At 44.9% G+C, this 21,120-nt stretch overlaps 1 protein-coding gene across 1 annotated transcript in view; it reads left to right on the top strand.

Annotated features, from left to right (window-relative positions):
• LOC125463411 (uridylate-specific endoribonuclease B) overlaps positions 1-21,120 on the top strand; it is an 88,950-nt gene that overhangs the window by 403 nt on the left and 67,427 nt on the right. Inside the window, 9 exon segments of the mRNA XM_059654768.1 lie at positions 6,638-6,800; positions 9,522-9,659; positions 13,303-13,411; positions 20,081-20,147; positions 20,149-20,188; positions 20,369-20,481; positions 20,894-20,923; positions 20,925-20,956; positions 20,959-21,020. Of these exon segments, the coding sequence (XP_059510751.1) occupies positions 6,638-6,800; positions 9,522-9,659; positions 13,303-13,411; positions 20,081-20,147; positions 20,149-20,188; positions 20,369-20,481; positions 20,894-20,923; positions 20,925-20,956; positions 20,959-21,020 (754 nt within the window).

Below are 21,120 nucleotides of genomic sequence, written 5' to 3'. Positions count from 1 at the left end.
GTAGGGAGGGGATAGGTCAGTCCAGGGAAGACAGACAGGTCAAGGAGGTGGGATGAGGTTAGTAGGTAGGAAATGAAGGTGCGGCTTGAGGTGGGAGGAAGGGATGGGTGAGAGGAAGAACAGGTTAGGGAGGCAGAGACAGGCTGGGCTGGTTTTGTGGATGCGGTGGGGGAGGGGATGAGCTGGGCTGGTTGTGTGATGCAGTGGGGGGAGGGGACGAACTGGGCTGGTTTTGGAATGCGGTGGGGGAAGGGGAGATTTTGAAGCTGGTGAAGTCCACATTGATGCCATTGGGCGGCAGGGTACCCAAGCGGAATATGAGTTGCTGTTCCTGCAACCTTCGGGTGGCATCCTTGTGGCACTGCAGGAGGCCCATCATGGACATGTCATCTGAAGAATGGGAGGGGGAGTTAAAATGGTTTGCGACTGGGAGGTGCAGTTGTTTATTGCGAACCGAGTGGAGGAGTTCTGCAAAGCGGTCCCCAGGCCTCCGCTTGGTTTCCCCAATGTAGAGGTAGCCACACCGGGTACAATGGATGCAGTATACCACATTGGCAGATGTGCAGGTGAACCTCTGCTTAATATGGAAAGTCATCTTGGGGCCTGGGATAGGGGTGAGGGAGGAGGTGTGGGGGCAAGTGTAGCACTTCCTGCAGTTGCAGGGGAAGGTGCTGGGTGTGGTGGGGTTGGAGGGCAGTGTGGAGCGAACAAGGGAGTCATGGAGAGAATGGTCTCTCCGGAAGGCAGACAAGGGTGGGGATGGAAAAATGTCTTGGGTGGTGGGTCAGATTGTAGATGGCGGAAGTGACGGAGGATGAAACGTTGTATCCGGAGGTTGGTGGGGTGGTGTGTGAGAACGAGGGGGATCCTCTTTGGGCGGTTGTGGCGCGGGCGGGGTGTGAGGGATGTGTTGCGGGAAATGCGGGAGACGCGGTCAAGGGCATTCTCGACCAGTGCAGGGGAGAAGGTTGCGGTCCTTGAAGAACTTGGACATCTGGGATGTGCAGGAGTGGAATGCCTCATCCTGGGAGCAGATGCGGCGGAGGCAGAGGAATTGGAAATAGGGGATGGAATTTTTGCAGGAGGGTGGGTGGGAGGAGGTGTATTCTAGGTAGCTGTGGGAGTCAGTGGGCTTGAAATGGACATCAGTTACTAGCTGGTTGCCTGAGATGGAGACTGAGAGGTCCAGGAAGGTGAGGGATGTGTTGGAGATAGCCCAGGTGAACTTGAGGTTGGGGTGGAAGGTGTTGGTGAAGTGGATGAACTGTTCGAGCTCCTCTGGGGAGCAAGAGGTGGTGCCAATACAGTCATCAATGTAACGGAGGAAGAGGTGGTGTTTGGGGCCTGTGTAGGTGCGGAAGAGGGACTGTTCCACGTAACCTACAAAGAGGTAGGCATAGCTGGGGCCCATGTGGGTGCGCATGGCCACCTCCTTTGTCTGTAGGAAGTGGGAAGAATCAAAAGAAAAGTTGTTGAGGGTGAGGACGAGTTCGGCTGGGCGGATGAGGGTGTCGGTGGAGGGGGACTGGTCGGGCCTGAGGGACAGGAAGAAGAGGAGGGCGTTTAGGCCATCTGCATGGGGAGTACAGGTGTATAGGGACTGGACATCCATGGTGAAAATGAGGTGTTGGGAGCCAAGGAATTGGGAAGTTCTGGAGGAGGTAGAGGGTGTGGGTGGTGTCACGTACGTAGGTAGGGAGTTCCTGGACTAAAGGGGAGAAAATGGAGTCCAGATAGGTGGAGATGAGTTTGGTGGGGCAGGAACAGGCTGAGACAATGGGTCGACCAGGGCAGGCAGGTTTGTGGATTTTGGGAAGGAGATAGAAACGGGCCGTGCGGGGTTGGGGAACAATGAGGTTGGAAGCTGTGGGTGGGAGGTCCCCTGAGGTGATGAGATCATGGATAGTGTTGGAGATGATGGTTTGGTGCTCGGGGGTGGGGTCATGATCAAGGGGGAGGTAGTTTGGAATTAGACTGCTGTCTGCTGGTAGAAGCAGGAATAGCAAATATGACTATTACTGCAGAGCATGACGCTGCTGAACGTCACCGAGGCCCCTTGCCATTGAAAGTATATACTTGAATGTAGGCAACATGATTACGAAATTAGATATTTCAAAAAAATGCCTGATAATGAAGAAGAAAGCTGCAGACAGATATCAATGGAGTGTAGAGAGAACAAAGTGTGGAGCTGGATGAACACAGCAGGCCAAGCAGCATCTTAGGAGCACAAAAGATGACATTTCAGGCCTTGACCCTTCTTCAGAAAAGGGGGAGGGGGAGAAGGTTCTGAAATAAATAGGGAGAGAGGGGGAGGCAGATCAAAGATGGATAGAGGAGAAGATAGGTGGAGAGGAGACAGACAAGTTAAAGGAGCGGGGATGGAGCCTATCGAGGTGGGTGTAGGGAGGGAGGTAGGGAGGTAATAGGTCAGCCGGGGGAGGACAGACTGGTCAAGGGGGCGGGTTGAGGTTAGTAGGTAGGAAATGTGGTATACTGCATCCACTGTACCCGGTGTGGTTTCCACTACATTATGGAAACCAAGCAGAGACTTGGGACTGTGATAATGGGAACTGCAGATGCTGGAGAATCCAAGATGACAAAGTGTGGAGGTGGATGAACACAGCAGGCCAAGCAGCAACTCAGGAGCACAAAAGCTGACATTTCGGGCCTGGACCCTTCATCAGAGAGGGGGATGGGGAGGGGGTTCTGGAATAAATAGGGAGAGAGGGGGAGGCGGACCGAAGATGGAGAGAAAACAAGATAGGTAGAGAGGAGAGTATAGGTGAGGAGGTAGGGAGAGGATAGGTCAGTCCAGGGAAGATGGACAGGTCAAGGAGGCGGGATGAGGTGGTAGGTAGGAAATGGAGGTGTGGCTTGAGGTGGAAGGAAGGGATGGGTGAGAGGAAGAACAGGCTAGGGAAGCAGAGACCAAGCTGGGCTGGTTTTGGGATGCAGTGGGTGAGGGGAGGGGACGAGATGGGCTGGTTTTGGGATGCAGTGGGGGCAGGGGGAGATTTTGAAGTTTGTGAAGTCCACATTGATACCATTGGGCTGCAGGGTTCCCAGGCGGAATATGAGTTGCTGTTCCTGCAACCTTCGGGTGGCATCATTGTGGCACTGCAGGAGGCCCATGATGGACATGTCGTCTGAGGAATGGGAGGGGGAGTTGAAATGGTTCGCGACTGGGATGTGCAGTTGTTTGTTGCGAACTGAGCGGAGGTGTTCTGCAAAACGGTCCCCAAGCCTCCGCTTGGTTTCCCCAATGTAGAGGAAGCCACACCAGGTGCAGTGGATACAATATACCATATTGGCAGATGTGCAGGTGAACATCTGCTTGATATGGAAGGTCATCTCTGGGCCTGGGATAGGGGTGAGGGAGGAGGCATGGGAGCAAGTGTAGCACTTCTTGCGGTTGCAGGGGAAGGTGCTGGGTGTGGTGGGGTTGGAGGTGAGTGTGGAGCGGACAAGGGAGTCGCGGAGAGACTGGTCTCTCCGGAAGGCAGACAAGGGTGGGGATGGAAAAATAGCTTGGGTCGTGGGGATGGATCGTAGATGGCGGAAGTGTCGGAGGATGATACGTTGTATCCGGAGGTTGGTGGGGTGGTATGTGAGAACAAGGGGGATCCTCTGGGGGCGGTTGTGGCGGGAGTGGGGTGTGAGGGATGTGTTGCAGGAAATCGGGAGACACGGTCAAGGGCGTTCTCGACCACTGCGGGGGGAAGGTTGCGGTCCTTGAAGAACGTGGACATCTGGGATGTGCAGGAGTGGAATGCCTCATCCTGGGAGCAGATGTGGCGGAGGCGGAGGAATTGGGAATAGGGGATGGAATTTTTGCAGGAGGGTGGGTGGGAGGAAGTGTATTCTAGGTAGCTGTGGGAGTCAGTGAAATGGACATCAGTTTCTTGCTGGTTGCCTGAGATGGAGACTGAGAGGTCCAGGAAGGTGAGGGATGTGTTGGAGATGGCCCAGGTAAACTTGAAGTTGGGGTGGAAGGTGTTGGTGAAGTGGATGAACTGTTCGAGCTCCTCTGGGGAGCAAGAGGTGGTGCCAATACAGCCATCAATGTAACGGAAGAAGATTTGGGGTTTGGGGCCTGTGTAGGTGCGGAAGAGGGACTGTTCCACGTAACCTACAAAGAGGCAGGCATAGCTGGGGCCCATGCGGGTGCCCATGGCCACCCCCTTTGTCTGTCGGAAGTGGGAGGAGTTGAAAGAGAAGTTGTTGAGGGTGAGCCGAACCCGTCCTCACCCTCAACAACTTCTCTTTCGACTCCTTGCCCCACTGCATCGCAAAACCAGCCCACCTCGTCCCCTCCTCTCACTGCATCCCAAAACCAGCCCAGCCTGTCTCTGCTTCCCTAACCTGTTCCTCCTCTCACCCATCCCTTCCTCCACCTCAAGCCGCACCTCCATTTCCTACCTACCACCTCATCCCGCCTCCTTGACCTGTCCGTCTTCCCTGGACTGACCTATCCCCTCCCTACCTCGCCACCTATACTCTCCTGTCCACCTATCTTCTTCTCTCTCCATCATCGGTCCGCCTCCCCCTCTCTCCCTATATATTCCAGTTCCTTCTCCCCATCTCCCTCTCTGATGAAGGGTCTCGGCCCGAAATGTCAGCTTTTGTGCTCCTGAGATGCTGCTTGGCCTGCTGTGTTCATCCACCTCCACATTTTATTATCTTGGAGCCTTGGGACTGAGGTCAACAGCAAAGAACTAAAAAGGAATTGAAAGGAAGAGACAGAAGGCAACTCATTGAACTCTATGCTCCAAGACTGATGCTATTGAACTGTGTGAACTTAATTTTTTTTTCTCTTTCTTTGCCCCTTACATCCATGCCGTGTCTGTCTGTTTGTGAAAGAGGAAATTTAATGGGGATACAGCTTATGTTATAAAATTCTAAGTTAGCAATTCATGTTTCCTAATTGATTGGTTAATTGGTTAAAGACAATTTGTACCTAATAAACAGTTATTTTCTTGTTAAGTAAAGCAACCTGGTAAATGATTTCTTTAAATTTGTGTTTGTCAATTGTGCACTTGAGGCTTTGGATAGTTTGAGTAAAAGTTTTCACATTTCTGATGATTCCAGGAGCAGTGGGAGTTGATTTCCAGTGAACTCCTTCATTGAGTTGTGACAGGAAAGTCCACTCCTAGAGTCTGCTCTGTCATTCCAGACCATTAGCTGACCATCTATCTCAATGTCATATTCCTGTGCTACCCCCAAATTCCTCTTTGTCATTAATCACCTTTATTGATTGATGCTGGCAAGGACAATTTTACAATGGAGAGGCTGAGGTGTTCACTTTGGAAACAGTGGGTCTTTGGTGAGGTCAATAAGCTTGCAATATTGTCCCTTTCACTGCCTCCAGTTACACCTGATGAATCTGGTCTCTTCCATCTTCCTGCTCATCTTCCTCGTGAGGTGGCCTCCGATCTCTACTGGTGGTGGTAGAGTCATGTGCATGCCATCATGCATGTTGGTGCCATTGAAGAGGGTATTATCACCCATGGGATCTCCGATATCAAGGTTCTTAGCCAAGGCAGTAATGCAGAGACTCGAACAAACAGCTCTGCCAATCATCCAACCCAAACTTTGGGTCCGCTACGTGGATGATGCCTTTGTCATCACTAAACAAAACAAATTAGAGGAAACCTTCAAGACCATCAATAATACCCTTACTGGCATAACATTCACAAAAGAGGAGGAAAAACAATAACAAACTGCCATTCCTAGATGTCACAGTAGAACGAACAGTCAATGGGGAACTTCAAACCAGCGTCTACAGGAAAACAACACAAACGGACCAAATACTGAACTACAGGAGCAACCATCCCAACACCCACAAACGAAGCTGCATTAGAACATTATTCCAACGAGCCAGCACACACTGCAGCACAGAGGAACTACGAACAGCAGAAGAAAATCACCGAGACAGCGTATTCACAAAAAACAGGTACCCAATGAACACAGTCTGCCGATTTCTCAGCAACAAACCCAAACAAACAGACAAAACGGGCTCAGAAACCATAACCACTCTCCCCTACATCAAAGACATTTCCGAAATGACTGCCAGACTGCTCGGACATCTTGGCATCGGGGTAGCTCACAAACCCACCAACACACTAAAACAGCAGCTAATGAACTAAAAAGACCCTATACAGACAACAAGCAAAACGAAGGTCATCTACAAAATACCTTGCAAGAACTGTGACAAACACTACATTGGACAAACTGTTGCTGTTGCTGCTTGCTGTTTCAGAGTGATTAACAAAGCTGTTGTTTGTGTATCCATTGACTAGTTTTCGTATAAGCCCATTCAGCTGATATCTTTAAGGTTTTCAGACCAATGTAGGGGAGGACCTCAGTCCACCATTTTAAATCTGCAACTCCATGTGGACCATGAAGGAAATGGTCATTGATGTATTACACACATGAAAATATGCAAGAGACAAGGTGGTGCTAGGCTGCTCAATTTTACATTCTTCGTTTCTTTTTACCATTTAGTGAATACTTGGGATAGTTGAATGCGAGCACTGAGACTGCTGGGGATCACTGTGCTCAGGGCCTATGAGGTTGGAGGTCAGGGAGACTAATCTTGGGTGATTGTCTGTGTTCTGGGGCCGCTGTTTGTTTTCAGAGCTCTGCAATGTGCTGACCTGGCTGAGTTCTTTCCGCTGATCGATCACCTCACTCAGCGCCTTCCATTGTCCTCACTTCACAGGGAGATAGTGAGGAAAAAGCCCCTTTATTGGTTAACCAGGAATCCCAGCAATGACAGGCAAACAGTGACATCCAGGAAGGTACACAAAAGCTGACCAGCGTGCAGATTGTGAGAGCATAGCAGTGTCAGTAATCTTGGGCTAGGGTTACAGGGCGCAGCAGGTACATATGTGTCTGATTGACATGTATTGGCTGTGAGACCTTGACAGCATTGAGAACATGCTATTACTGAGTGAAGGTTCAGTATCAGAGTGAAGGGCCATCCTTAATCATCTCTCTAAAGGTGGTGCCAAGGAAGGTAAGACCTTTTTTTAAGTGCAATTTTCAAGTTTTTACAGATGAATGTCAAATGAATTCTTAGTGCCACAGAATCTTACAGCACAAAGACTGGCCCTTTAGCCCAAACTGGTCCATGCTGATTAAAATGTTCATCCATGCTAATCGCGTTTCCCTGCACTTGGGCCATATCCTTCTAAACTGTTCATAGAACATAGAACAGTACAGGCCCTTCAGCTTTTGATGTTGTGCCGACCTATTATCCTACTCTAAGATCAAACTAACCTGCATACCCTACATTTTACTGTCATCCATGTGCTTTTCCTATCCATGTATACATCCAAATACCTCTTAACTGTTGTTAATGTATCCAGGTCAACTTTCGCTGGCAGCTCATTCCACACTTGCACCATCCTCTGTGTAACATAATTGCCCCTCAGGTTCCCACCTTCAAGTGAGAAAAGCATCAATTCTCTAGATTTAGAGGAGAAGAGGGAATAAAAGAACAGAAAGGCAATTAACATAAAAGAGAATCCTAATGCCCTCTACTAGCATGTGAGCAGTTATCCAGTGCTGTAACGTGATGTTATACATTAATGATCTGGATGAAGGGACTGGGGGCATTCTGGCGAAGTTTGCCGATGATACGAAGATAGGTGGACAGGCAGGTAGTACTGAGGAGGTGGAGAAGCTGCAGAAAGATTTAGACAGTTTAGGAGAGTGGTCCAGGAAATGGCTGATGAAATTCAATGTGAGTAAATGTGAGGTTTTGCGCTTTGGAAAAAAGAATACAGGCATGGACTATTTTCTAAACGGTGAGAAAATTCGCAAAGCAGAAGTGCAAAGGGATCTGGGAGTGTTGGTCCAGGATTCTCTAAAGGTTAACTTGCAGGTAGAGTCCGTAATTAAGAAAGTGAATGTAATGTTGTTTATTCAAGAGGGTTGGAATATAAAAGCAGCGATGTGCTTCTGAGGCTTTATAAGGCTCTAGTTAGGTCCCATTTAGAATACTGTGTCCAATTTTGGGCCCCACACCTCAGGAAGGATGTACTAGCCCTGGACCGTGTCCGGGGAGATTCACACGGATGATCCCTGAAATGGTAGGTTTAACATATGATGAACGACTAAGGATCCTGGGATTGTACTCATGAGAGTTTAGAAGGTTGAGGGGAGATCTAGTAGAAACTTACAAGATAATGTATGGTTTAGAAGGGGTGGACGCTAGTAAGTTGTTTCTGTTAGGCGGGGAGACTAGGACCCGTGGGCACAGCCTTAAAATTAGAGGGGGTAAATTTAAAACGGAAATGAGACGACATTTCTTCAGCCAGAGAGTGGTGGGCTTGTGGAATTCATTGCCACAGAGTGCAGTGGAGGCCGGGATGTTGGATGCCTTCAAGGCAGAGATGGACAAATTCTTGATCTCAGAAGGAATCAAGGGCTACGGAGAGAGTGCAGGGAAGTGGAGTTGAAATGCCCATCAGCCATGATTTAAATGGCGGAGTGGACTTGATGGGCTGAATGGCCTTACTTCCACTCCTATATCTTATGGTCTATGGTCTATGTGGAATTCAATTGGAGCAAGTGGTGCGACATATGTGTAGAGGTGTAGGGCAGTGGTAGGGTACTTAGTGAGTACTTACGAACATCTGTTCACGAAGAGGAAGTTGACAGGGTATTAGTAGAATGGAGATGGCAGATAAAATGGATGGGTAAAATTAGGGAAGATGTCCTGAAAAGGCTGACAATTAAATTGGATAAATCACTTTTTTTGGAGAGTTTGAATCCCATGCTGTTACATGAAGTGGGAGGTCAGAGCAGAAGGCTTGCCTTAATGTGCCAATATTGCTAAATATAGGGGGAAGTACCAGAGGACTGGAGAGTGGAAATTGTAGCAGCCTTATTCAACAAAGGATGGAAGGATGTATCAACCGTAAATACAGACCAGTTAGTTGAAAATCAGTGGTGGGTAATGTTTGAGCAACATTGATCAGGGAAAATGCACCAGGCAGTTCGAGAGATTTGAGCTAAATAAGAGCATGGATTTCTAAAACCCAAATCATACTTGACTATTTTAATGGAATTGTTTGATAAAGTGACAAAAAAATTGATGGATGGAAAACAGTGGATTTTATACAAATGTATTTGACAACAAAGTGCTACATAAAAGGTTGGCCTTGAACTGAGGAATTATAAAATTATATTTTCAAGTATTAGTCTGGAGCTTATAAGAACACCAGATGCTAAAAATCATGGGTGCTAAAAGTATCCCTGAAAAGCTGCCAGCTCTAAGTGAATTGCAGAGCCACATGCCCAGACATGCAAGGACTCTCAAAATACCAGGGGTCTGCGAACAGACAGAAGGGACATGTGAGAATTAAGGTTTCATGAATGGAGTTCTCAGGAGACCTTCTAGCTCAGCTGGGATAGCAAAAGGATGCTGGTGGATTGAAACCTCACAATCCATATTTACCCTCCTGATCACATTTTCCTTTTAATTGACTTCAATTCTGAAAATGAATGTCCAGCTTCATCTACTCAGACAAGACTTTGCTGTTCCATTCAGAATGGAGAACAATACAGAACTATCTGACATCACCCAGATCCTGTGGGACAATGATGTTAACAGACTGCAGCCAGGGATAGACTACAAAATCAACCTTCAGGTAGGTTCAAGTCAAATCCCAAGTTTATTCAGGAATTATCCATCACTTACACTTAGTTCCAATCAGCAGGGTTTCTTCCTGTTCCAAGAAGATTGGAAAAGGTGCAGCAAATTGATTGTCAATGTCCACGCAAAACAAAAAAATGTTTCTTGCCTGGCCCTTCAGCTGCTTCTGGACCTCAAACTCTTTCTGATACACGTTGTCTTAGAACCACATCATTTCAGGTCAGAAGCAGACCATTTGACCTGCTATGTCATTGTAGCATGCAAAAGTCAAACAGATATTAGGTTTTGCAGGAGGTGAAGGGATGCGGGATTAATGTTAGAAGGTGAAATTGAAGCAGGAGATGATCTGTGATGGAATTGAATGGTGAGTCAGGTTTGAAGAGCCTAATTCCCCATTCCTGCTCCAGTTATGTCTTTATGTGCAGTGCTAAGTTTGGTGAAGGTGCCAGTGGGTCTGATGTTATGGTGCCAGTGTTGACTTAGGTACCCATGGTGGGCCAACTGGTGAGGCTGGAGTTGCTGACTACATGTGTTTGCCAGTGTTGGTACTTTTGGAAGTGCCAGTGCCAGCTCTTTTCCTGAGTCCATTTATACTTCCTTCTAACACTTATTTCAGTATCACTAACAATGGTCAGTTCTTTGAACATTCTTTCCTTATTCCTTCTATACTCAAAAGATCCAATCCCCACCCTCTCCCTCCCTGTCCCACACTCTCGTTCCTCTCCATTCCACACTCCTTTCTCTCCTTCTCACACTGTCTCCCTCCTCCCTGTCTCACACTCTCTTCCTCCACCTCCTCAGACTCTCTCCCTCCTCACCCCTCACACTCTCTCCGTCTTGCCCCCTCACACTCTTCCTCCTTCCCCTGTCACACTCTCTCCCTCTGGTTGGCTAATGCCCTTACGGAGGAAATTTAACATTTTTATCTGGTTCCAAATGAACGTGACTGACACTGAACCGCTCTGTGAAAAGGCCCAGCGACCCTTTGGATCAAACTGTTAAGTCTGAAAGGACAAAAACCAGATGGAGCACTGATGTTGAGTTAGGTTCTGGAAACAACAATGTCAAAACCAGCCCTGACAACCTTGCAACATCATCCTTTCTAACGTCTGGAGGTTTGTGACTAAATTGGCATCACGTCAAACGCAGGTGGTCACCTGCTATCCTCTCCCTTGCATGAACCACTGCTCCTCCAGTTTGAAGCTGCACAGCAGGCATGAGTAGAGAATATACTGAGGATGGAGGATGTCAATGTGCATAAGTAGGAGAAGCTTGATGGTACCATTACTGCCTGAGGTGGTCAAATCCTGAAGAACATTGCTGTCAGACTGGATGGCAACAGCTAGTGAAGGAACCAATAAGAAGGAAAAGTTACTTGTCCTTGTGTTCACTGTCACAATGCCCATCCATGACAATATCAGTTGGAGTGACCATTGCACAGTTAAGTGACTCCCCGCAAGTGGACGATCCACCTTGGGCTCCCTCTGTGGTCCCCAGCATCACAGATGCCAGTTTTGGGCCCATTAGATTCAGTCCATGTGATGTCAAAAAATGTCTAGAGACATTGAATACTGAAAAGGCTAAGGTCCTTGACAGCACACCAGGTATAGTAGTGAAGGCCCATGCTTCAGAAATTGCCACACCCCTAGCTAAGTGTTCCAGTACAGTGACAACATTGGCATCTATGTGACCATGTGGAAAATTGCCCTGGTATACCTTGTACATAAGTTGCAGGGCATATCCAACTTGCCAGATACCAGCACATCAGTCTACTCCCTCATCAGCAATGTGATGGAAGGTGTCATCGACTGTGCTCTCAAGTGACACATACTCAAGAATAGTCTGTTCAGTGATGCTAAGCCTAGCTTCTGCCAGGAATACATGTTTTTGACCTCATCACATCTTTGGTCCAAATTTGGACAGAAAGGTTGAACTTTGGGTGAGATGAGAGTGACAGCAATACAGCATTTGACTGAGTGTGCCATCAAGCAGCCCTAGCACAAATTGAATCCATTCAAACTGGGGGACACTCTCACAGTTATGTCTTAGGACCAATCATATTCTTCGACTGGTTCTAACTTTCGGAAGATTATTCAAAATGTTAACTCTGTGACTCTCTCACTGCTGCTTCCAGGCCTGCTGATTTTTCTCCAGCGCTTTGCTTTTACTTTATATAAATAAGGGGCCTAAGTCAGGTACTAGGAATTCTGTCGTGAGTTACTCACCTCGTCTCGCCAGAGCCTGTCCACCTTTTACCAGGCACAAGTCAGGAGTGTGGTAGGATACTCCCCACTTGCCTGGAAGGATGTAGCTTCAACAACACTCAAGAAACTTGACATCATCCAGGATAAAACATCTGCTTGATTAGCTGCTTATCTATCATTTTCAGCATTCCCTCTCCCACCACTAACACGGCGCTACAAGTATAAATCGCCTACAAGATGCTCTGCAGAACTCTAGGGCAGCAGATACATGAGAGCTAGAACCTGCAATTCCCCTCACCAAACCACACACCATCTTCACTTTGAACTATGTCACTTTGCTTTCACTGGTGCCGGGTCAAAATCCTGCCCTACCCACTTAAAAAAACAGTGGGCTGCAGTGGCTACGAAGAAACCTCACCATCACCTTCTTGAGAGCAACTAGGGATGGACAATAAGTGCTGGCCTGGCCAGTAATGCTGTAATCTCACAAATGAATTGTAGAAAATACCATCGAACAACTTGATGGGCTGAATGACCTGCTTCCACACTGTATGGATTCAATGAATATTAAAGATTTTTAATTGAAGATAGCAATAACTCCAGATGCTGGAGTCGGAGACAACACAGTGTGAAGCTGTAGGAACACAGCAGGCCAGGCAGTATCAGAGGAGCAGGAAGGTTGATGTTTTAAGTTGGGGTTTTTTAGATTTTTGATTCCTTTTAGCACTCAGCTATATGACACTTCAATTAAAACAGCAGTAGTCACAATGGAGGGAAGAAAAGGTTTCCTTCAGCTGAAGAAATAGGAATTTTATTACCTATTTAACTTACTGAAAAGTAGTTTTAAGAAATGACATCAAACACAATATGCAGTTGAGATGGGTTTTAGAGAATTTGACATTTTTTAGTTGAATTTTAGACCATTGCTGTGTAGCAACGCCTTGTGGGTTTTTCAATCAGAAAGATTCATCCAGTCTTCTGAAGGAAAATTCATTGGTGCAAAATTTTCTGATGGCAGTTAATGGAAGTACATTTGTAAATTGATTAATCAGGTCTTTGACAAGGGATTTATGCTATGAGTAATGACGCATGTGGCTATAGTCAGCTGCTGCACAAATGAAGTGGTTAGGATTGGGTTAGGTTCCTTCTTTCAGATGGGTACATATGGCAACAATGAAGTGGGTAATTTTTAAAAATCCCTATTTATAATCCGGGTTATTGAAACAGGGGATGCTTTACCACAAGGGGAATCAGATAGGATTGAAAAGGAAGAATATCAATGATCTGAGGACCAAGTGGAGATGGGATTGGAACAGACAGGTCCAGTCAAAGAATTAGCAGGTGTACGATGGGATGAGTGTCCTCCTACTGTGTCATCATCTCTATGGTCTGACAAAATATGCCAACCATTTCTCTTTCATTCGTTGTTTACAGAACCAGGCTGCTGAACAAGCTTTAACAAATACAGACATCCCTGATGGAGCAGGGCTCCCATTGTTTCTTTTTGTGAATGAGGACGTTTTCAAAAGGAAAACATTTTCAGGTAGAACCGTACCACCTCAAGCACCGATACAAGTTGCATCAATCCAACCTCCTGCTCCAGTGACAACAGAATTAACAGCACAACCTCAAACTAGCATTAGCTCCATTCAGAGACTTTGAGTTGGGTTTTCCAAGTTGAGGCATGATCCCAATGTCAGGGGGCAGGGCTGGGCGTGCCATTTCTGTGTTGTGACTCCTTGTGTAAAGAGGAGAAGCCTTTTAGACATATGTTACATCAATTTGCCAATTAAATCCTGTCTGGGATGGAGCTGACCAACTATGATTGGCAGATGAGGTTAACACTAGCACCATTTTTAAAGGTCAGCCTATGTTAGCCATGCACAGAGAAGGCTGAGGAAAGGGCAAAGTGTGTGAGATGGATGGAGGGAAGGGCCACTTCTTGGGTTCAGTGTCACTTCTGTAGAGGTGAGAGAAATGGGACAGGTACAATCACAATGGGAGGAGGAGAGTAAATCAGTGCCACAAAGAAATCCTGGCTTTGGGTGAACAAAGAGATTATCAACCATGGTACTGTGTCATAACATGGGTGTAGTGACAATAATATTTCAGTAAGTGGCAAAGTAGCAGTTCTGAGTGTGTAATATGGCAGCACAGCATATGTTATGCTGTACTATGCTGTGCAGGGCAAGACTCCTGAACAAGAGCTCAGTAAGATGAAGGAGTGTCTTCACACCATGGTTGCAAATGAGAGTCTTTCTCAATTGAGTCATTAGTGGCACCTCTGTGGCCCATGATACCAAATCTGATATTTTCAACACATGGACAGTGATAGCAGAGCAGAGGCAACTGTGCCCCTGTCCATCCCAGAAGGAATTGCCAGACTCATAGGGGCGCTGAGGGCATTACAGCAATCTCAGAGATGGAGGTCCCACCTGAGGAGGCAGCATCACTTCAATCCACTTCATACTCTGCCAGTGCAAGTACTCTCACCTCAGTGGGGCTTGATGTATGATTAAAATGGGCAGTACCACCTAGTAAGCATTGCGCAGACACACACGAGCAGACAACAGTGACAGTATAACAGCCATGGCCAATGTCCCTGTACAAGCAATGCTTAGCTCTTATAGTCATAGTTGCCTATTAAACAACAGCTCCATAACGAATTGTCTAAGACCTCTCACTTCACATGCAAATTCTAATCCAGTGTCTTCCCTCTTACTGACATCAAATATGATCAGTTACATCATCATAATTTACATGAATCTATGATATCACATGTCCCTTCAGTTTCTTTCGACCATGTCCTCATTGTCTAGTAATTTAGTTCTGACACTAGTAGTCGAGGTGATAACAGTGAAAATGAAAATATTTATGTTGTTTATAACAAAAATGATTACAGATGCTATGTAATGAAGTATAGTTCTGACACTACAAGATCTCCGTTAATCTGTTTGTCTGAGAATAGTGGCTTCACATTTCTTTTTCCTTCACCAGACATGTCCTAGCTTTGAGGAGGACAGAGATTTCACCTCATGTTGAGAGTTGGAGCACCTCAACTGCTTTTTTCTGTGGCTTTCTGCTCCTATATCTTGTAGTCTTATGGTTTTCTTATGTGACCTCACAGTCTTTACCCGTCTTCCTCATTCTCTGTTTGATGAAGATGGCGTGGACAATTTGACACATGGTTGATGCTGGCCTAGCTCCCTTTAAATCTTCATTCACAAATTGGGGTCTACCTGATACTAATACTTACAGGAAATGTTATTGCAAAGAGCCCTGCTTGCTCATGCAATCAGCTGAGGTTGAATTAAATCTCGGTGCTTAAATGTATCCTGAATCCTAGTTGACTGGGATAAAATACCCCTTCTTTTTAAAGTCAGCCATGATCTTATTTGTGGAGCAGGCTCAATGGGTTGCATGCTTTACTTCTGCTCCTATTTCATATGTTCATTTCATATGTTTCAAAATGTTTGCTTATTGTTGTATTTTGGTGATACCTGAAAGTAGCATGGAGTTTCTATACCATTTATCTTTGATTTACTTTATTGTAACCTTCTATGGCTGTACACAAATACATTTCCCACAGTTGTCAAGAATTGTTTTTGCTTGTGGCACCTTTTCAGCAGTTGTTCTGCTGAACTGTAATTCAACCACCTCACAGACAGAGTGTCTGATCTTTGTTCAGTCCTGACTAGGATTTTAAGCTGCATGAACATGCCCTCAGTTGCTGGTAAAGTGTTAAAGCTGTAGACTGAGACTTTACTTGTCTTATAAGAATAAAATCTTTTTCTGTTCAATGCACTGCTGCCCTCCAGAGTGTATGGCTGTTCTTGCACCTTGTCTGGACTGTAGACTATACCATGATTGTATCTCATCAGCCTGAGCTTAAATCTATGTATATGGAGGCAGTTTTGAAATTTCTTTCAATCTCACTAGCCTTAGCAGAGGGTAGTCCATTGCGACCTGAAATTGCCAGTCTGCAAACCTTTCTCATTCTCAGCACTTGCTAATGCTTCCTTTTTCACTGTTGCATACCTCCAATCAGACTCTTGTCAAAACTGTCAGCGTAACATCAACCGGTTTTTATGCTCTGGCAGTTTCCACTCGAATACGTACTCTTCCTGATCCTGTGGATGATACAATTGTGAATGTGACTACAATAGTGAATGAGCCTGGATTGCAATGTGCAGAAACACCACCATAAAGTAACTTGGGGGATCTTATTGAAACATACAAGATTCTGAGGTGGCTTGCTAGGATCAATGTTGAAAAAATGTAGTGGGGGAATCTCAAACTAGAGAACACAGTTACAGAATGTTGGGACACCCACTTAAAACTGGATGAAAAGGAAATTCTTCTCTGAGACAGTGGTGAATATCTGAAACTGTGTACCCTTGAGAGTTGTAGAGATATCATTGGTGGTATTTAAAGAGGAGGTAGGTACATTTTTAACTCATCGAGCAGTAGAGAACTATGAGGAGCTAGTGCAAAAAAAGGAGTTGAGGCATAGGACAGATCAACCACAATCTTATAGAATGTTGGGCAGATTGGTCTGCCCCTGCTCCTATTTCTTATATTCTCATTTTTAAAGAATGTTTTCAAAAGCTGCAGTCTGTTCCTGATGCCAGTGCCACCGCTGGACTTTTTCAAAATGTTTTCAGTGAAGCTGGCATGTTGGGGGTAAACTTTCCAGCTGAATTCACTAAGCATAAGAAGTATAGCACACTATTTATGCACTTTGGTGCCGGAAACTTTTAATAGCTGTTGTCTTCTTTGGATCCACTGTGATGCCTTGATTGTGGATAATGTCTCCTAGGAATTCATAGAATGCATGAGGGGTAGTCTCCTAGAGCAATGTGTCATGGAACTAACCAGGGAACAGGATATGTCGGATTTTTGACCGGGTTTAATAAATGCCTCAGCATAAAAGATCACCTAGGAAGTAGTGATCGTAACATAATAGAATTTAGTATTCAGTTTGAGAGTGAGAAACTTTTGTCAGAAATAACTGTGTTTAACTTAAATAAAGGGAGTTACAATGAAATGAGGATAGAGTTGGCTAGAGTGTACTGGATGAATAGATAAGCAACAATGACAATTAGCAAGCAGCACCAGACATTTAAAAAGGTAATTCATGACTCTCAGCAAAAATACATCTCAGTAAAGAGGAAAGATTCTAATCATAGGTAACCAAGAAAGTTAAGGAGATTATTGAGTTGAAAGATTAGGCATATGAGGAGCCAAATGTCAATGATCGCTGTGAAGCCTAGAATAAATTCAGAATCCAACAAAGGAGGACTAAAAAGATGACAAAGATAGAAAAGTAAACTACAAGAGCAAACTATTGAGGAATATAAACACTGAAAATGAGAGCTTCTTCAAATATATAAAATAGAAGAGAGAGGGCAAAATGAATATAGGTCCTTTAGAAAACTAATCTGGGAAGGCAATAATGGGGAACAAGGAAACGGCAAAGGAATTAAACAAATATTTTGAAAGACCACATTTCAAATCCGTATAAGGTTCTGGTCTCCTTTTTTAAGAAGGATATGAATGTGTTGGAGATGGCTCAGAGGAGGTTTACAAGATTGATAGCTAGAATAATTGAGTTTTCTTATGAGGGTAGGTTGGACAGACTGGACTTGTTTACACTGGAGTTTAGAGATGTGAGGGGTGACTCGATTGAACTGTACATGGCCTTGAATATTCTTGACAAGGTGGATGTGGAAATGGCATTCTTGTGGGAAAATCCAGAATGAGAGGGCACTATTTTAAAATTAGGGCTCAATCTTTTTTAGGACTGAGATGAGGAGAAATATTTTCTCTCAGGCGGTTGTATGACCTTGGAAGTCTTTGCTTTAGAAGGTGATGGAAGCAGGATCATTGATTATTTTTAAGACAGAACTGGATTTTTTTTAGGCAGGGAAAGCAAAGGTTGTTCACTTTGGATGTAGATGGAAATAGGAGTTTGTAACACAAACAGATCAGCCATGACCTTTTAAAATGAGGGACCAAATAGCCTCCTTTTGCACCTATTTCACATGCTTGTTTGCTCTCCAACTGAGATTACATTCTTCCCATCAAAAGATAGGAAATTTTCCTGGCACATATGAGTACATGTGTTTCGCAGCTTCTTGCAGAGTAATGTACTTCTGCTTCAAGTTTCCTGAATTTTTGAAGTGCTTTGAAAATTCTTGCTGAAATTTTTTTCTTATCTGCATTCTGATGCATTGTATTCACTCTTCGTAAGAGACTTCGACAATACACACTTTCCTCCTCAACAATAAGGCATTCTGATTTCTTATCATATTCAGTGTCTCACTGATACTTGTCCTCTGTGACTAACATTGAGGTTAATACACAGTTGAAGATCTGTGCATCCTGGACTTTAGGGGAGTATTATGTCACTGCTTTGATTCTCAGATTTTAAACCTGGCATGCTGCTTGTCAGAATCGAAATGATTGCTCCTGTGTTTGAGATCAAATTATATTTCAAAGCCCTTTACCTTAATGTTGATAGTCAAGAATCTGTTTTGACTCTCTTTGATCTTGTCTAGAAATGATGTCTGCACCTTTTGTTCTGCGTTTTGACTGCCCTTACATTTTTACTTATTGCATGATTTCTGGGTTTTTTTGGAAAATTTCCTTTTTAAGGACCTTTTCTTTGTCTTTGTGCCATTGGAGTTACTATTAATTTACAATATTGTTGAACATATGATACTATAAATGGCCACGCTGACAGTACTCAATTCCCCCTCCAGGACATTCATTGCACATGTGTTTCTGTTTCTATTTCTATTACAGCCAATAAAGTTGATGATGTTGATTCCTGCTCTTTTTGGTGTTATGCTGTGTTTTCGGGAGGGTGGCAACACCATCATACAGTTTACCCATCTGATCAGTCAGAAAAATCCCTGATGATTCCTCACAGTCCTGTCTGATTTGGACTCTGATTTCTGTTTGCGCTGCAAATTAGATTGTCTGTTTCAGTTTCAAATCCTTTTTGGATTGAAGAAAGTCAGATAACTTTTCATCTGTGACACCTACTACTATACAGTCCCTAATTAAGTCATTCTTCAAAGCTCTATACTCACAGCATCCTGCCAAATAATATAAATCCATCGTAAAAACTTCCATTGATTTTCCCAAATGCTGAGATCACTGGTTAATTCTTGCCTTTTCTATCAGTTTTTCTTTGTGGCTAAAATAAGCATCAGAAGCATTAATCAATGCATAATCCTCCCTAGTACTTCCTTGCACATTTTGTTGAACTGGAACATCATCAGCTATTGAATGTACAGCATGTAAACACGAGCTGATGTGATGCAGTCCTTCCCTCTTGTGTAAGTCTGAAGCCCTTCTATAGCATTGAGACTGCTGCTTCCAGAGCTCCCACGTCTGGCCTCCTTGTGGACTGTCCATGCCATCAAATGGTTGAGCTAAAGGAAAGATTTCCCCCAGATTGTCATCCTAGCGGATTATTGTGCCTGATTGATTTCAGTATTTCCTTTCTATTGTTAAAATGTTCTGATTCTGGGTGTTTCTCCAGAGCATCACTGCTTTGTGGCTAGATTTTGAAGTCTTCTTTATCTTTATCTTTAGAATCTTCTGCTTTTCCAGCCTTTTTTCTCAAAATCCTCAGGGTTTTCTTGGCTCTGAGGTGCCCCCTTTCCAGCTGTGCCCTTTAGCCACTGTTGTAATTTCAGATCCTGGATCTGAAGCTGTTCTCCCCCCAGGCCACCAGGCTTTAACTATAAGTCAACCTGTTTATTGAGGTATAAGTCTGTTATATCTTGGTCGTGTGTGGCTGCACAAATGCTCTCTGGGATACTGCTTGCTTCGTACCTCCATGTTAAGCTGATCAACACCTCATGTACTGTAACACAACTTTACTTACATTTGTATACAGCAGATTGTCAGATACAGCTCTGTTATGTAGGGTCTAAGTCCTCCTTATTCACATGTTCATGCTGCACTGGTGTTTTCTCATTGGAATCATGGGATCAGATGCATCATCATGATTAATGTGAATCTCACTATAGTCCCATCTCCCCACCTCCTGACCCCCTATATCTGAGGACATTACTCTGTACTCCTTCGTCCTTTCTAGCAGAGTGCTACTTTCTATGAGTGAAACACCGACGTCTGACCTTCTCCAGTTGACACACAACACTGATTATGTAAGAGGCAATTTTATGATTACTTTCAGCTTTCATTTCGCTGCTGGATAATTATGAAGCTGACACAAGAGAACCAGAGGTTATCACCCCAGAGGAGGAGCTTTCTGGATGCTGTTATGGAAACGCCAGTGTTGCAGGTAACATGACAGTGCACACTACCAGACAGTGGGCTTTGTGGGTCTCGGCAAACTGTTTGTGGGTTGGCTTGAAATAAATGTCAAGGTGGTGACTGGTTGGGTTTAAAATGTCATGGAAGGTTGGATTTTGTGATTGCTGGCCTTTTCCAACTCCTGAAAGGTCTTGCTTTCTCTTTTCAGATTGCACACAGGTACTTAATCAAGAAAAGGACAGCGAAAGTGAACAAGGAGGAATTCAAACAGCAGTTGTATGACATCTGGTTCTGCCTGTACGCTCGCAAATGTTCCAGTCTGTAAGTACTTTCAGTTAGAATTCTGACTGCATCAGGGAGTGTGTGTGTGTGTGTGTGTGTGTGTGTGTGTGTGTGTGTGTGTGTGTGTGTGTGTGTGTGAGTGGTGTAGGTATGTATGTGCAAATCTTTGCAGATATAAAATATGTGGGTCTGTACGCCAGTGAGAGTCAGTGGGTGTGGGACTGTACCCCAGTGAAGGTCAGTGGGTGTGGGACTGTACCCCAGTGAGGGTCAGTGGGTGTGGCACTGTAGCCCAGTGAGAGTCAGTGGGTGTGGCACTGTAGCCCAGCGAGAGGCAGTTTCTGTGGACATGTACTGCGGTGACAGTCAGTGGTTTTCCCAGGATTGGAAATTGGGAAACAACTAGATTGCTTGCACTAACTTTCCTTCTGTACCGTTTTTCTCCCTCCAGCCCTGATTCATCTGGCTTTGAGCATGTATTGAGGTGGACAAACAGTCATCGGATTCCACAATTGGAACAGGAAAAGCTTGGTCATGTAGCTTACAAAGGATACACCGTGAAAAATAATGAGCTCAAGGTGAGCATTACACAGTACCAAGAGGGCTCAGAGTTACAGAGTCTCATTGAGGGGGTTTATTAAGAGATTAGACACTGTGGAGGCAGGAAGCATGTTTCCG

Source organism: Stegostoma tigrinum, chromosome 25, assembly GCF_030684315.1.
Source record: "Stegostoma tigrinum isolate sSteTig4 chromosome 25, sSteTig4.hap1, whole genome shotgun sequence".
NCBI lineage: Eukaryota > Metazoa > Chordata > Chondrichthyes > Orectolobiformes > Stegostomatidae > Stegostoma > Stegostoma tigrinum.
Note: the sequence above shows the minus strand (reverse complement) of the source record. Positions and strands in the feature narration are given on the sequence as shown.